Below are 17,309 nucleotides of genomic sequence, written 5' to 3' on the forward strand. Positions count from 1 at the left end.
CCCTGGCTTGCAAGAGAAAGTGATGTCCAGATATCATGTCAGTTCAGGCTGGAGTGGCAGGGGAGATAAATCTGTGTATGGGACAAGTGCTAATGAAGTGTGGGCTGACTCTAGTGTAAGGGAAAAGGAAGAATAAGCTGAATTACAAACAGTTGATGGCATATGTTGTGCTTGGCTCACACAGCCAGGGAAGTGCCAATACAGGAGCACTGCAAAGGCTGAGTTTAAGAGCCAGAGCAGGGTCTGGCCTGTGCAGGTGGGAGCAGTGTCTCCAGTCACTGGGGCTGGGGCTGTGTCCATTACAGCAGTCCCAGACCAGGACACCACTGCCTCAGCCAGGAAGGGGCATAGAGGAGAGTGTTGTGCAAAACCTGCATTGTGTGGTTTAGTTCTGAAGATCTATGGGGCACTCTCAGAGGCAGCTTAATGGGTAATTTGGCCCACAGCCACTTTTGTTCCAGAAATACCATCTAAATGCAGACTTGACTGCTTGCACATGAAGATGCTGGTCAGAGTCCCCCATGTCTTAGTGCTTCATCTTCTCAACCAAAATATGATGTGGTCAGTGCCTGATGAAACTATGAAAAAGTCAGAAAATCTATGAAAAGGAAATTTTCCTAATCTTTTTTTTTACCTAGGTGTGTAATTTTTAATGTAGTCTCTCAGTTTTTCCTGTTATTGAGTTAAATGGTTGTAGTGAACAAGTTTTTCTCTGCTTATGTGATATTTATTAAAGCTTTTATCTTATTTCAGTCATCCTGCCATTTTATTTGGAGATGTTAATTCTCCACCAGAAAGTCATGGCACGTGCACAGTGAAAAGATGTGTTCTCAGAACAAATTTCATAGGCTGGGAGGAGTTATTCCTGTGTTCAGCAGCTTCCAATTGTCAGGAAAATCTAGCACAGCTATCCATAGTTAAAAATAATGCTGGAGAAAATGTCATGTTTCTCCAGGAAAAAAAAAAGAGTTTCCAGGAAGACCTGTGATTTATGAGTAAAAGGAGGGTGACAGCAGAGGACTAGGCCAGCAGGGAGTAAAAGGTTCCAAACTATAGATTTGACCTGGATTCAAGTCTCCCCACAAATCTGGAGAAAATACAGCAAGAGACAAATAAACCCAAACACGTGAGAGTTGCCAAGAATAACAGGAAATAAATTTTCTTTTAATATGGATTATATAGACTCTAGCATTAAAACAGTTCTCCTGGACAGGAGCACCTCTTCCTGTCCCTGCTGAAAGCAAGCAACAGAAAGGTTTCTAACCACTTCCCAACCTGTATGAAAGTTAAATTTCTATATGCTGTACAGTGGCTATCTTACCCAGTTATGTATCTATAGCAATGTATATTCACCTCTAAATACAGAGTGCAGACTTAACCTAGTCCAATTTCCAAGATCTCACATCCCATCTCCATCCTACCTTCCTCCCCACGGGCAATTTTCACAGGTATCCCAGCATGGAAGCCAGTGGCTGCCAGTGGCTTGAATGTCTTTGAGATCAAGCTCTCAGTACCCTCCTCTCCACAGAAATATGCACCCTCTCAGTACAAAGAAATCCCTCCTTCATTCCTGGTCTCATGAGCCTGGAGTACCCGAGAGGAGCATCATCCTCTGAGTAGCAGTGCAGTGGTCCTTTTTCTAGGACAAAGTTCTAGTCACTGCATGATTTGGAATTCTTTCTCCTGTGCACTGGATTAACATTGAGAGATTTACCCTATCTAGAGCTAATTTTGACCTCATATGGAATCTGTCTGCACAGGGTGTCTTCCCCTACAGAGGATGTAACCAGCTCTTGCTGCACACAGCAGAAATGCAGGTCCTGGTGAGATGGTCCAACACAAATTGTTTTGCTCTTTTTCTGAGACATCTGTCTCTGTGCAGCAAACTGTCCCCCCTACTGTGTGACCCTGGCTCCATGCAACAGAGCTGTGCTCCTGCAAGGCTGAATGGTCTCTGTTCTGCAGAAGTTTATTATGTGAGGGGATGCCAAATCTAGCACTCTGGCTTTCAGTTACTGGGGAATAACCCAGAGCTCCTGGAGACAGGGACTTGCTGATCCTCTGGTGTCTCACAGAATCATGTCACTGAGAGTCATATGGAGTGATTAATACAATTCAGACTGCTCTTCCCCACTTACCCTTCCCAGTCTCATCATGAAAACTGCCCATATACCTGGAAGTGTTCTCCATATATCTAGAAAACAAAGTCCTTGGGCAGACCAGACATCCAGTGCTGCCACAGTGAGTCCTTCTGTCCAGGCTGGCCTGTATAAGCACTTATACCTACAGATATGTTTGCCTTCCCCATCAGCACCTGGCTCTGTGCAAGTCAGCACAGTCAGAGATTCTGCAGGAAAATCCCAGCTCTCAGGTAAACAGCAGTCCCAGATAATGATTCTGCTCCCTCATCCAATTCCAATTTGAAACTCCTTTCTGCTTTGTGCAGGATCTTCCAGGTCAGGAGGTAGGAACTCAGCTGGAGATTGAAAGCAGGCACAGAAACTGGAGAGTGTGGAGGTAGCCAGACCAAGACAAGATACCAAGACAAGATAATTCATTGCAAGGTCTCAGTAATGTCAGGCTCTTCATGGGCTCTCTTGGGCTTAGGAGTGGAGGCAGCTGTAATTACTGCTCCCTGGAACTTGCCTGGAATGGGCATCAAGAGATGTCTTAAGTGGGAAGGGAGGGACAAGAACAGGGGAGAGGAGGAGTAGAAGAGGCAGCACTCTGACTCAACATAATCTTCTTGAGAAAAATATAATTCCATACCAAATCCAGAATTTTTCCTTTTGGTAGCAGATGTGTGTGAGGAGGCAATGGGCTTGAGACAAAAACTTCCCAAAGGTAGTTATAAATGATCTGTTGCCACCCAGGGACAGTGAGGTCTGCCTTGGGTTAAGGACAGCTCATCTCCCAGTTCTGTCACTTCCCTGAGGCCAGCAGACACAAGGAGGAGAATGTGCTATCACACAACAAACTCAGTGGCTTGGGAGAGGCTCAGGCAACCACATCCAAGCTCATGCTGATGCCAGGCAAAAATCTAGGGCAGGAGTCCTTGGGCATCAAGGTGAGATGAGATGCAGCTTAGGGCATCTGTACCATTGGGGAGGACTTTGTCCTGTCCCCATTTCTGTCTCTCTCCAGGGGCAAAGCAAGAGAAGGTGCAGCACATTTATAAGAACCTCTGGGAAATGAGCAGCTCACAGCCTGCCAGGCAGAGTGTGAGAGAAAAGAGGGGAGAATCCCATATCCTCAGCAAAAGATTATAAGGATGACAACAGCTACCATGACAGACTAGCAGAGAGGGTACCCTGTGCACTGCAGCACCTGGAGAAGGGGATGGAGAAGAAGGCATAGAAGGAAGGAAATGATGGGGGAATCACAGACAAGAAGCACTTGTCTTGGACTGTAGGTAGTGGATGATGACTTCTCTCCTCCTTGTCCTCTCCTCACAGAGCATCAGGCCTGCGCTGCTGCTCCAGGAGCTGCCTGCAAGGGAGAGGCAGGGGCTGCCCGGACCGGCGGAGACGTCGAGGAGGGAGGCCAGCCAGCTGGCGACAGATCTCATCTGCAGACAAGCAGACACACACAGATTGACAGATAAGCAAAGCTTCCTTCACATTCTTCCCCAGCAGAGGTGCATCCTTTACTGCATCTACAAAAACTGTTGAAACTGCTCAATCCTCATATACATGAGGCAAGCAAAGCAAGTCCTTAGGCTTTTATGAATTTCCTTCTGGCTTTATGCATGTAACATTACATATTAAAACCACTTGTATTTTGCTGCAACAAAGATTGCATAAAAATCTAGACTAGATCCTGCTTCTATTTATGAGCAGAAACACTGAGATTTACTCTGTAACCTCAAAGGAGTACAACTTTGAATAAGGGTGTATCTGGGACTACTAGACCATGATCAAGATCGAGGAATACAGAGCTATCACATTTCTTAATAGTACAATATCTACTTCCCATTTTTTTAATCATGGCATGTGTATTATGTCCAAGACTGCATTGCATTAGAACTCTTTCCAAGTCCAGGGATGCAACTGCATGTGGGTCAGGGTCTAAGCCAACTAGTTAGCTTGGAGACTCTATCAGATGGCTGCAGCTATCCTTCTAGGCTAGCCTGTGATACCACTCACCTTGCATGACCTCGTTCTCCTTGCAGACAATGCGAGTGCACACCTCCTTGTTTATTATGTACATGCGGCGCACGCTGCGGGGTCACCAGGATCAGCAGCAGAAGGCACACAAAGAAACAAAAAAGGGGTTCAGGGAATAAACATGTATATCATTAATGAGCAGGTAGACCCTAAATTTGTTGTGATTTCTTAGCCTAAAATAAGGCTGCTCAACAGCAAAGTAATCGTTGTAAAACTTCATGAAATCTTAGAGTCATAGAAAGGCTTGGGCTGGAAGGGACCTTGAAGATCACCTAGCTCCAAAATCACTTCCATAGGCAGGAATGTCACCCACTGGATCAGGTAGCTCCAGGCCCCACACTGAACCTTGCCTTGAAGACTCACAAAGATGGGGCATTGACAACTTCCCTGAGCAACCTGTGCCAGTGCCTCACCACCCTGTGAGTAAGGAATTTCTGCGTGACATCAAATCTAAATCTCATTTATTTAAGTTTAAAACTGTTCCCCCTTATCTTATCACTATTTCCCCATGTAAAATGTTGCTCTTCCTCTGTTTTACAAGCCCCCTTTAGGTACTGGAGGCTGCAATGAGTTTTCCCTGGAGCATTCTCTTCTCCAAGCTGAATAATCCCAGCTCTCTCAGCCTGTCTTTGTAGGAGAGGTGCTCCATACCTCTGATCATTTTCATGGCCCTATAAATGACCAAATATCTTAAATATGGATTGCAATATAGGGCACATTACAGCTCCTTGTGCTGTACAGTGCACAGACTGTAGTCATTGTGCTGTTTTAAATAATTACCCTAAAAGGATGCTCTGAGGATAGGATTCATCTCACCAATAGGTTCCCAGAGAAAACCTCCAGTCTTCAAAGGCAACAATTGCTGAACTGGACATACCTTTTCAGGGCAGTTTTTAGTGATTTTCTTAGGGACTGCTGGTTTCTTACCTTGTAACACAGAGGTAGCTGATACATTGCTTTACTGGCTTGTGAACAGAGTACAGGCGTGTGCAAGGGAACTTTTCCTCACGACAGTCTGAGAACACACACAAAAACACAGAGGTGCAATCCAGCATCATGGCCAGGTGCACTCATTCAGGCACAGATATAACTTAATCACTAGGTACAGTCCTCCAGGCTTCCAGGGAACTACCCCAGCCTCTTTGTTGCTCTCATGTGAGAGATGGGGTTGGTTTAGAGAAGACGAAAATAGTGTAGACATTTCTGATCCCCTTGCTTTGCAAGACAAAAGAAAGGGAAAGTTGAATGAAATGCAAACCAAGGCCACTGGGCACCCAGAATACAGGAGGCATATTTTGTAAAGGGAACAGGCACACATAAACAAAATGCAAATTTTAGTTGCATATTTAAGACGTGTTTCTAATAGATGTGTAATTATCACATTTTGGGACACAAATCTAGCTCCTTTCTTTTCTGGGCAATCAACCCTGTGACTAACTACAATGGATTTTCTGGCATGTGGCTCTGAAATGCCAGGTCTTGGCCACTGACACTGACACAGTATTGACCCATTGTATCTGGTCTGCTGACCTGCCAGCTCCTCCCTTCCCAGGCATGCCATCAGGAGAAGGCTTCAGCTGCCACTACCATCATTCTCAAGTTCTTCTAACTCAAGGAACAATTTAAAAAGTTCTGTGTCCAGACAGAACCTCTCTGGAGAGCTAACAGGTGGGTGAAAGTGGGTCTGGGAGGGGGTGCAGGCAGCAAACTTAAAACAAACCTGATGAAGCCGTTGATGTTTCGCTGTCAGACTGAACTGGAAGACAGAGGGTAGCAAAGTTAGTTTGTTATCATGACTCCTTCCTAGAAATTAGCTTAATCAAAACAAATATCTGGAAAACTCATTCAAGAGCCTTCCATTGTAACTTCTAATGCGGAAAAAGATTTCATTGTTACTGACATGAAACCATAAGGTACAAATCCAATGTAAGTCTAGTGCCAACTATGCAGTCAGCAATGCTAAAAATTTGCCTAAACTTTCCCATAAAGCCTTACCATTACTGTTCAAAATTACACTGAAAGAACATTCTGACATAAAAAGTCAGGTAAATTTCTTTAGCTGCTGTAATTACCCCTTATCAAGTCGAGAGGCAAAGGAGTTTATGACTGCCCTTCATAGGGAACAATGACACCCACCTTTAATGGTTCTTTAATGTCCATGACAAGGGGTAAAAAAGAGATTGGTTTGTTGTTACCTCTGATAAAGTAACCCATCTGTACCACAGCAAACTGGTACATTTTATAATTTACCTAGTAATGAACTGGAAAGGCATTCAGAGAACTGACTTCCAAGTGCAAGTTCTTATGAGCAATTACAGAGGACTTCAGCTCAGGTGCCACGTCGTCAGCCAGAAGCATAGACAAAACACATGTGTTAAAGAGAACTAATCTTTTGGGTGTGGGGCTTAGCAGAAGTCAGAGAAGGCAGGATTCCAGGTGTGCAAGGGACTGTGTGAGGAGAGAGAAGGAGGGTCCACAACATGTGGATGCCAACTGAGAATAAACTCACCAGGAGGAAGAAGCCCAGGTGGTGTGACAGCTGCACCTGGAAAAAGAGATGTACTGAAAGATCTTAATTTGAGCTTCCAGTCTTTCCTCCTGCCACTGTTCTGCTGATGGCTTACCAGTCCTGACTAGTAGCCATCTCATATCTGGTTTACAGACAATGCTTATCCTGGGGTTGTTTTTGTCTGATTTGTCAGAGTAACTGCAGGCTTTCCCTCAAATATGCTGGGTGTGCTAGGGCTGATAGGATGCTGCAGAGGAAAGATGGGTCCCAATGGCACATCCCTTGTGAAGAGTTTTGCTTGGTCCCTCAATAGGAAGCAATTGAAGCCCAAGTTTGCTTTTTACCTTTAGATATAGGTCAGTCACCACTAGTTTGGTCTGGATGCTAAGTCCTATCTACCCTCCTACAGTCAGGTCTCATACACTGAACACAGTTGCTTTCACCTCCCATTCCAACCATGAAGATCATACATCTTGTAGATACAATATTGTGCTTCCACTTTCTTCTTCCAGTGTTGTCTCATGGCAGTTTGACCCACAACAAATACTGCAGCCAGTTGATGAGCAGAGGACAAACTTTGGAGCTTTAGAGAACAAGACACCACTCTCAGATGAGTTCCCATACAGCCAGAGCACACTCCCCAGAAACAGCCATGCATAGCTGCCTCTCTCTGAGCCATAGCACCAACCACATGTGTTTTTCCTCTCCCTGCCCTCCCTGATCTTCACCACCTCAGGAGGATGTGTTTGAGAGACTGCTCCAGCAGAGAGAAACCATCCCAAGGCAATGGTGAAGATGGTTGGATAAAGTGGGAAGGCTCCTTCTTGAGCCTCTCCTTTCCTCCATTGCCCATTGTTGCAATTGCCTACATTCCAATCAGCTCTGTGTCCTTCTCCTGACTCCTGCCACTCTCTAAGGACATGCACTGTGTGCTCTGTGTGTTTATCTTCCAAGTCCTCCACCTACCCTTCCCTTCACAGACATTTTGCTGCCCCACTGTGACACAGCTGCAGGCACAGTGGGCCAGACACTACCAAAAGAACAGAATCTCCACTTCCCATCTCCAACAATGCTCAGGATTTGCTTTACTACTTTCAGGGTTTTTCTCTGTCTCCTGAGAACCGAAGCACATCTGCTCCCTGTCAGCAGACACACACACAACCCATGTCCCTGTTTGAACCTGCCCGATTTCTCACCCTCATCATTCAGTCTCTTAGTTCCTGCCACCTTCTCTGGAAGCCAAGGATGTGTGAGGTTTGAATTTCCTAGCTTACTGCACTGGAAACATTTTCAGGGAGCCCTGGTAGATTAAGTGAGAGTGGCATTTCCTTGGAGAACAGACCATTAAGTCACCCTAAATTCATCTTCCTGCATGGAGCACAGAAAGGACTCCCAGACAGCCATCAGTGCTGGAAGAACTCTGCTGTGCATCAAAAGTGAGACAAGGAGTTTCTGGGCATAATGGGTCATTTCTGCATCTGTGTAGGCAGGAGTGGTGAAAGTGGAAAAACAAGCATGAAGATACCAAGAGATTGGAGCTTACCAGAGCTGCTGTCAGGGGTAACTCCACCTGGGAAAGAGAATGTCCTTGAAAAAGCTTGTCTTTACTTTATGGTCCCTTACACAGCCAGCCAGAGCTAGCTTGAACTACCTCTCCTGCCATCATAGGATCATGAGACAAATACATAATCAAACACAATGCCCTCAACCCACCCATATCCACTCCCCTCTCTGATGACTGGAGATGATGGCCTAGGACTGGATTTCTTAGTGCATGTGTTGTATCAACCCTCAGTAAATTTTGGATGCATATTTTCACTTGTCAGATATGGCCACTGTTGGCATCTTGATGGGAAAGAAAGACTTCTGAAATTAAGGTTCTGAGGGCTCTTGCAGCACTAGGACAGACAGCTGAGGCACCCATGGCAGAGAAGGAGGGAGACAACTCCAAAACCTAGCCCTGGCTGTAGAAATTCATCAGTGCATGAGTTTCTTTGAAGATCAACTGATGGCAATGCTGGAGTAGTGATGGAGAGGTAAAGCATAAAGGAAAGGATGCTTGGAGGACATGTTTTGGGCTGGCTTCTGAATAGTTTTCTGGGAAATCCCAGATATTACACATTGCAGGTTCATAGTTGGGAGATGTCTGCAGGCTTTGCCAGGGGTTCCAGGTTTGAAGAAGAGGCAAGCCCTTTGTGGTCCTTTTGGTTGCTGAAGCATGATGTAAATATACATTCATTTTACCTTACCATGTGGCAAAAATGGATTAAGGTCCAGAGGGATAAAGCAATTCACCCCCAAAAACATAGCCAGTAAGATCAGTCAATATTCTTTCCCAATGGCCTCACTTTCAAAGCACCATTTACTTACTACTTGTGCACCATTTTCCCTAGAATTTTTCTGAGTAGCAGTAGAGTTCCCCAAGCATCTTGTGGTTGAAGATTTACTGTCTTTTGTGGATCTCCCACAACCCTCGACTGTGAACATAACTTTGTACCCTTCAGCTAAGTGTTCAGGACCCCTGCACTAGAGAATTACTTGTAAAGAGCATGTAGTACTTAGCAGGTTGTCTTGGAGAGCTTGTTTAATCTTCACTGAAAGGTAAGCTCACAATGTCTGAGGCAAGGAAACAAAGAACAGTATTTTCTGATAAACAGGCTGTAACTCCATGGGACAAGTGGGTCACATGAGCAATCTTCAGCACATTGACATGCCTGTAGCACTTACCAGTTGCACTTTCTGGTTCTTGCCCATTGACCATCCATGGAAACCAGTCTGCAAGAGGAAAAGAGAGAGGTGTGAAGAAAGACAGTCTGCAGTTTACAGTCTGCAGGCTTTGTGATATTTTAATGTTTATCTATCCAGATGACATCACTGCCCTCTGCTGAAGGGAGAAATGTTCTTGACTCAGCCTCAACCTGCACTGCTGGCTGCATTTGCTGTTTAGAGGCTGGTGGATACAGCAGGTCCTGATCCTATCCCTGCTGCCTCCACCAGGGTCAATGACTAGGCAGAGGGACAAGTTAGTAAATATCTCCAGGTCTGCTACCAGACTTTGCCCTTCTGAAACCACTTTTCAGCATTTTGAAAAAAAAAAAAATTAAAAAAATCCATGTGGCCTCCCTGCTCAGGAGGCTGAGCAAAATCCTTATGTCTATTTTATTAAAGAGGAAACTGAGTCATGGAAATTATTCACTTGGGGGCACGGATTGAGTCATCGCTACAGTGAAAAGCAGACTGTAGGTTTTGTAGCTCCTTAGGCAGATCATCCAGCCTGGGTATGAAACACACAGCAGTTAATCTTCCCCCTCTCAGCCTCTGGGTGAACTGGAGAAGGGGAAAGATGAAGGCTTGGCTGTGCATGCTACATGGAAGAAACTGAAGCTGGGCTAGACTGTTTGTTTGTTCAAACACAAAGGGTGACAGAGCAGCTTCCTTACAGCAGCCAGGAACAGGAAAATATTTCCTGCTAGCCACAGACGAGGGAAATGTCTGCATAACTGGGGTGGGATGAAGGAAGGAGCTGGCAGGAAAGAGCCAGTGATCTGGGGCACTGCAGGAATGTGTGCATGACCAGCCCAAAAATCAGTACATCCCACTGCGTCCTGTGACCTCAGCCTGCAGCTTTCTGCTCTTAGTGGGAGCACTGTGTGGGTAAAAACTATCAGGTCTGGAGTTTTTGTCATAGTTCTTCCACATTCCAAGGGCAGTTACTTGCAGGCCACAGAGGGTCTCTTGGGACCCCTACATAATCCTGCTCTACAACACTACAAGAGTTGCTGGACCCTGATATTCTGCTCCCCACCCAGCTGCCAGCAAGGGCTCAGCTGCTGGTGATTAACCCAGGGAGAGCCAGACATGTATAATAACTTAAGTGCACAATTTAATACAGCCCAAAACTTCCTCTGCTCTGGCTAACCTCTTAATTGAAACAAGTAGAGAAGAAAATGGTGTTGAGCATTTTCTCATTTGTTCCTGATGCAAAAAGAAGGATGCAAATCCTGAAACCATTGCAGAAGTGCTGGATTTGGAGAGACATGTAGAAAAGACAGGGAGGCTCCTTCCTCCTTTCTAACATTGAAAAGTCAGCTATTACAAATTTTGTTTTCCCCAAGGGGTTGAATAGAAAACCAATCCAATTCTAAAACAAAAGGACATAAGTGAAGTGAAATCTCTGCATAGGAGGTGAGGACACAAAAAGGGTGATTTGCTTATCTCACCTTCAATCACTTAAATTTATATTTACTATGGTACCCAATAAATAAGCCTTATAAACAACTGGACTTTCTTATCCAAGCTACATTAAATTCATCCTTGAGGTCTAGAACTACAACCCTAACTTACCAAATCTGTAGCTTACCCAAAATCAAAAGAAACAACAAGAGACCAGCTGGTGATTCCTGTTATTTTCCAAGTTAAAACAAACAAACCCAAAGAGAAGTGCTAAAACAAAATACTCAAAAGTAAGAAATATTCTTTTCAGGCTTCCTTCATGCATAATAAAAACCACAGCCTTTTTCTTCCCTCTTTCAAATTGTAGTCAACCCATAAGCTCATATCTTGGATACCTCACCTCCCTGCTTCACAGTCATAAACATGACATTGTTTGTTGTGCACCTTTAAAGGAAACAGTGCTATTTGGAGTGGAATCAGGTTTCAGCATGAGGGGAGGATCAAGGAGGGTATTGGAATAACCTGCTTTAAATGTGATAGGTAGTCAGTCATCTCTCTCCTACATACAGTCCTTCCTGGATGAAGCTTTGTCCATTGACTGAAGTAATTCTTTCACTACCTGTCCTGTGTCTTCTGACTATGATGTATAATGCTGCCCTCTTGTTTCATTCTTTTTTGTTGTTGTGGTGCATTTAAAAAAAAAAAAACAAACCAAAAACCAACACTAATTTGATCTGAATTTTTGCCAAGTATGTCCAAGCAAACAAGGTAATGGAGACACAAAACAGAATAACAACTACCACCACTGAAAGCAGAAAATGGTATGAACTACAGAGGTGAGGTTTCTCAAAACAACTGTACAAATACTGCAAAACCTCCTAGCAGCTTGGAATGAGGTCATTTCAGCAGGCTCTGCTAGTGACAGCAAATGTGTCACAACTATGACAGAACAAATTTTGCAGAGCACTGGGAAATGCCCTGTAGATCATGAATACACAGGTGGCACAGCAGTAAGCACAAAGCACACCTAACCCTCTTTCTCAGCCTGATCTGGATGTTTTGCTTACTATAACATAAATGCAGTAGAATCTCTGTCTCTTGTGACTCCCAGTACTTACTGGAGAGTGTCACAGATGGGAAACTGTTTCCAGTTTCTAATTTTTTCTTTACAGTCCTATATCCACCTTGCCTTTCCTGTTCAGTGTTTCCCCCTTCAGTACCCCTCTTGAAATCTCTGTCCTTAGGTCATTGCACATTATTCTGTGTAGGAAACTCCCAAGGGGCCCAGATGGGGAAGAAATCCTTTCCCTGGGCATAAGGACTCACCAGCTGGGGACAAGAAGAGTGTTAAGGCACAAAACAGTATACAGGTTCCAGAAGTCTTCATCCCTGGGGAGCAGAAAAGGGAACAGAGGAAAGCTAAGGCAGGAACTGGTACACCCTCCCCTACACCTCAGAAACTTTGCTTATTGTACTTATTTTCCTCTCGAGACCATTCCCAGCCTCCCTCCTGTCTCCCTCTCCACGTGGCCAGTTTTCCAGGTATTTCTGAAACATTCTAGACTGAACTTATAACACCACGTGCATTGTTCCTCTTTCCAGCTCCTTTCTCCAGTCCCCATCTCTTTTCCCACTTAGGTGGCTAAGCCCTGCTCCACACACAGCCTCAGCATGCAACGAAACGTTTCCCCCACGTTCTCTCCCTCCATTCTCTTTTGCTTTTCGACTAATTCGAGGAGCACCGAAAGAAAAGACAGGGTCCCCATCACTTACTGCAGCCCTCAGCTTCCACTCCCTTCAGCAGACGCTGTGTTTTTCCCCTTCGGCGCCCCCCCACTTTGGCTATTGGGTAAATCACATGCAGCCACACCCAGAACACGTTCTCCCTTTGGTTGTCTTCAAAATACAATTTCTGGGAAAAGAGGAAAAAAAAAAGAAAAGGAAAAAACCCCATGAAGCCAGCGAGATGGAGGGATATGGTATCATCATGCATGTGGAATGAGGGGGGGAGCGAGGAGCAGCAGCCCACACCCTCATTCCAGAGTTTATTGTCCTCCGAAGGGGCTCCTCCCATTCCCCCAGGATGGCCCAGCACCAGCCATGGATTCTTGGGTCTGCGTTGCGCACTGGTGTCCCGTTTCGTCCTGCCCGGCCATGCAGCCTCGGGCCGCTACCTCTGGCCACTTTTCCAGACTCAGCTGCTGCCTGTCCCCAGCCCAGCGCTCCGGCCCTCTCCCATTTCCCTGGCTGCCTGCGGCACGGGGACACCGCGGAGCCCGCACCCCGTTCTCCCGCAGGACGCGCCCGGGGGCTGCCCGCGGCTCTCCGCCCGGCGGGACCGGGATGGAGCGGGGAAGGGATGGAGCGGGGCCGGGATGGACGGGAACGGGATGGAGCGGGGACGGGATGGACGGGACCGGGATGGAGCGGGGCTGGGATGGAGCGGGACCGGGATGGGCGGGACCATGATGAACGGGACCGGGATGGACGGGACCGGGATGCAGAGGGGACGGGATGGAGCGAGACCGGGATGGAGCGGGACCGGGATGGACGGGACCGGGATGGACGGGACTGGGATGGACGGGGACGGGATGGAGCGGGGCGGAGATGGACGTAACCGGGTTTGACGGAACCGGGAAGGAGCTGAACCGGGTAGGAGCTGAACCGGGATGGAGCGGGACCGGGATAGAGCGGGACCGGGACCGGGATGGAGCGGGGCCGGGATTGACGGGAACGGGATGGAGAGGGACAGGGATGGACGGGACCGGGATGGAGCGGGGATGGGATGGAGCGGGGACGGGATGGAGCGGGGCGGGGATGTGACGGGACCGGGATGGAGCGGGGCTGTTATGGACGGGACCGGGATGGAGCGGGGTGGAGATGGACGGGACCGGGATGGAGCGGGGTGGAGATGGACGGGACCGGGATGGAGAGGGACCAGGGGGCAGCGACAGCCGTGACACCGCCCCGCTGCCCCGCTGGCGCTTCCCGGCGGGATGCAGGCACGGGGCTTCCCGTTGGACCAGGCTGATGGCGGGCGGGGAGCACAAGGAATGGGAACAGGTACCGGCCACGGGGCCCGGACTGCAGCGCCGCCCCCGTTCTCGCCTGAGAAAGGCAGGGAACAGGGAAAAAAAAAAAAAAAAAAAAAAAAAAAAGCAGGAAAATGAGAGACACAAACTGAGAAGGAAGACGATGAATGAGACCTGACCTTCACTGCCATCCTCCTGACTCCCCTGTGCTTCCAAGCACGGTGCATTTTATGATTGACGGAGGTGCAAGCCCCACAAATCCCACTGGAATAGCCACTCTTTCCTAACTCGTCCTCCAATAGCCATTGGGTCCGACCCAGTCCTCTTTCTTTGACTGACTTCTTTTTCCTTTACTGCTTCTGTAACAACTCTGCTGGGTTTGAGGAGGCATTGGATGACCTTCAAGACACAATCTCAGTCCTGAAGCCAAGGAGAAAGCTAGGGAATTACCCCAGCTCCCTACCTCATACAGCAATGAAAGACAGAAACCCTGTAAGGAAAAGCTGTCCCCTAAGGCTCACCCTGGTAGCTTGGTAACCCTCATTTGTTCTCAACTAATTGCAAACTGGAAATAAAATCCTCATAATGCTTTACACACAATTACTCAAGGAAATGCTCACTGTCCTCCCTGCCACATGAGACCCAAGTTGCCCACACAGGAGATAACTGAAGCCACCACTTCTTACCTGGGAGTGGCTGAACATCAGTTGTGGCAGTGCTCAAAAGGAGAACGACTGCTCCTTCTTATTTGTGGTCCTCCCAAGACTCCTGGAGGATGCACCAGTGGTGGACCACTCGAGAAGAGGTGCAGAGAGGGTGGGGAAAGCTAAGCATTTCCCTGCTCACCAGGGCAGCCCTCTGAACCCAAACACCATTCCTCTGTTTCACTGGAGCAAGACACCACCATTCCCACTTTCAGGGACGGGCTAAAACTGAGCCCATTGGAAATGCTCAGGAGGCCATTAAACAACAAAAAGGGTGTGATGGAAGTTATAAACACCCACCAGTTTGAGGAATCTTCTCAGATCCTTGGCTTTTTCTGGAAGTCCACATAGCAGTATGTTTGGGCAATTTTCCACATACCTTAATTTGGCTTTTGTTTTTCTCTGTGCCTCTGTGTTGTCATTTGTTACTGCTTAACAGGCCAACAAAAACATCCTGAAGACCATGTGAGATTTGAACACATTTATTTGGAAACTTTCATTGACGCCAAATGTTTTCGTCTACCAATGTGTTGATGTACCACCATCTCCCACAGAGCACAGGATCCACAGCCAGAACTGGGTGAGGTTTCTGCTGGTTGCTTTTGAGCTTTAAATTCTTCTTTCAAACTGGGAGATATTCTCCTTCAGCTGCTTGGTGCGGGTAGATCCCTTGTGCCAGCAGAATCCCTCAATTTGAAGAGCTTGGTGCGGATGGGGGCGATGCTGCTGGTAATGGAACTGCTGGCTGGGAAGCTGCTCAGTATTTCACACACCTGACAAGCCGCAGAGAAATAGCTGGGGGTGTCCTGCTGCTCTTGCTCGCGGTGGACACCGGAGGGAGCCGCAGCACACCGTGCGAACGCCCCTTTTTTCTCTTGCAGTCCAAGCACATTCTCCAAGAGATGCGGCTCTGCATCTGCAGGCTTTCATGAAGCATCTCCTCTTAGCTCTCCTGTTTTTCTGCCTACTGGATTAGCAACTGTTTAACCTGTTTTTTGTGACAGAAAATAATCTTGATTTTCTCCCCCTCCCTCCCTGGCTCATGACATTGACAAAGATTGCTGGACGCCCTTCATGGCGGGGAGCGATGAATACTTCTGCACCTTCCCTTCTCACTCACGCTGCTGTTTTCTGCTTTGCATGCTGCTGTCCTCCATCACAGGGTATCCTGGGGGAGATCTACAGTTGATGACTCAAAGTAAAGCACTCTTCTAAAAGTTCAGGTATCAGTGCCACAGTAAATGGTGTGGGTGACTCATAAAGGAAACACTTCCATACTTATATTCCCTCAAGTGCTGACCCAAGTGCCTGTAGGCGTTTACCTAAGATCAGGTGCAGCTACAGTGATTCAGCAAAAACTTATCTACCTTTCCAGTTGGTACTGATCCCATTCTGTTATCTGGGATGCTGTAGTAATGGTGGCGTATTTTGGATGAGATACAAAATCAGCCTTCCTGGAAATGAAAATCTCCTGGTGCTTTTCACCCTGTAGACTACTGCATCTAAACAGACAGTTAAGTGAACCTGGGGCATGCTGTTTGCAAAGGTCTTGGAGGCCTTTACCTCTCCTTTTTGTTTTCCTGGCCTTCACATATCCTCATGGTAACAGGGCATTAAGTTACATCCAAGTGATAAGAAATTAATGAACTGCTGTGAGATCTGTGAATGCATCATGTCACTAATGCAGCTCTAGTAGGCACATGAACTGGGGCTGAAAGGAATTTTCTTGGGACCCCACTGCTGATGGGCTCCTTTAATACCTGAAGTCTGACACCATCCTGCAGTTGCTGAGGTCATCAGTGTGAAGGGACATGAGTTAAAGGCCAGATCCATCTATCCACAATTTTGGGAGCTTCACATCTTCATCACATTGTAGAAGAGTGAACACTGCCAAGTACAGGAGCCTAGACACACAGTTTGTCTCTTTTTTACTCATAGTCACACTTCTTGTTGTCCCATCTCCAAAAATAAGGAATTCTTCACCCCTTAATTTCCAAATCAACAAGGCAGTGCTCAGATGGCAGGCATCCTTGCAGTCACAAAATACACTAAGATACTCCATGCTCTAATTAATACTGACTCAGTTCCTTCAAATCAGTTCAGCATTGTGAAGAACTGAGCACAAGAAGAAGAAATCAGTGAGCTCTCTGCTCTTTGGCTGATGATTTGGCTGTGTGATTCAGGCTTCTCATGGCCAAGGTGGTTATGGTGAGCTGTCAGGGCCTTCCTTCTTCACTGGTTGTGCTTTGGGGTTTCCTTCTCTGCTCTTTCTGTAGTTCTTACTATCACAAACATCCTTCCTTTCTGATCCTTTGTACTGTCTCAGGGCAGATTCTTCCTGGCTGTTTCACCTGCTCCTCCATCCTCTCTCCAAGGAGCTGAGCTCAAATACGGCTTTTCTCAGAGAACTTTTCCCAAAATCGTTGTCTCAGGGGATGCATAACACTTTAAGCTTAACAAACATATAAATCCTTCCTGCAGGCTTAGTTATATGTGTCCATACAGACTCTGGAGCATACAGAAACTTCATATTTAATTCAACTGGTGCAATTTTATATACAGATGAGGCTGCAGACACAAGTAAAACACAAGCAAGGACATGATGGATTCCCTCTCCCCTTCTCCCATCTCTTCTGTACATCACAAGCCCTGGAGCAAAGCCAGCAGGATTAATCCTCCTGTTGCAGCACAGCAATCATGCCCTGGAGCAGTAACCAGAGCTGGC

General features: G+C 46.7%; 1 protein-coding gene across 1 annotated transcript; it reads right to left on the reverse strand.

Annotated features, from left to right (window-relative positions):
- Positions 1-1,143: 1,143 nt before the first annotated feature.
- Positions 1,144-12,837, reverse strand: MFAP5 (microfibril associated protein 5). Its single transcript, XM_056498870.1, is given in 10 exon segments — positions 1,144-3,568; positions 4,146-4,219; positions 5,094-5,181; positions 5,887-5,922; positions 6,676-6,711; positions 8,219-8,245; positions 9,403-9,450; positions 12,175-12,237; positions 12,622-12,789; positions 12,792-12,837. Coding segments are annotated over 10 exon segments (705 nt in total). The 3' UTR covers positions 1,144-3,449.
- Between the last annotated feature and the right edge of the window lie 4,472 nt (positions 12,838-17,309).

Source organism: Oenanthe melanoleuca, chromosome 1 (assembly GCF_029582105.1).
Source record: "Oenanthe melanoleuca isolate GR-GAL-2019-014 chromosome 1, OMel1.0, whole genome shotgun sequence".
Taxonomy (NCBI): Eukaryota; Metazoa; Chordata; class Aves; order Passeriformes; family Muscicapidae; genus Oenanthe; species Oenanthe melanoleuca.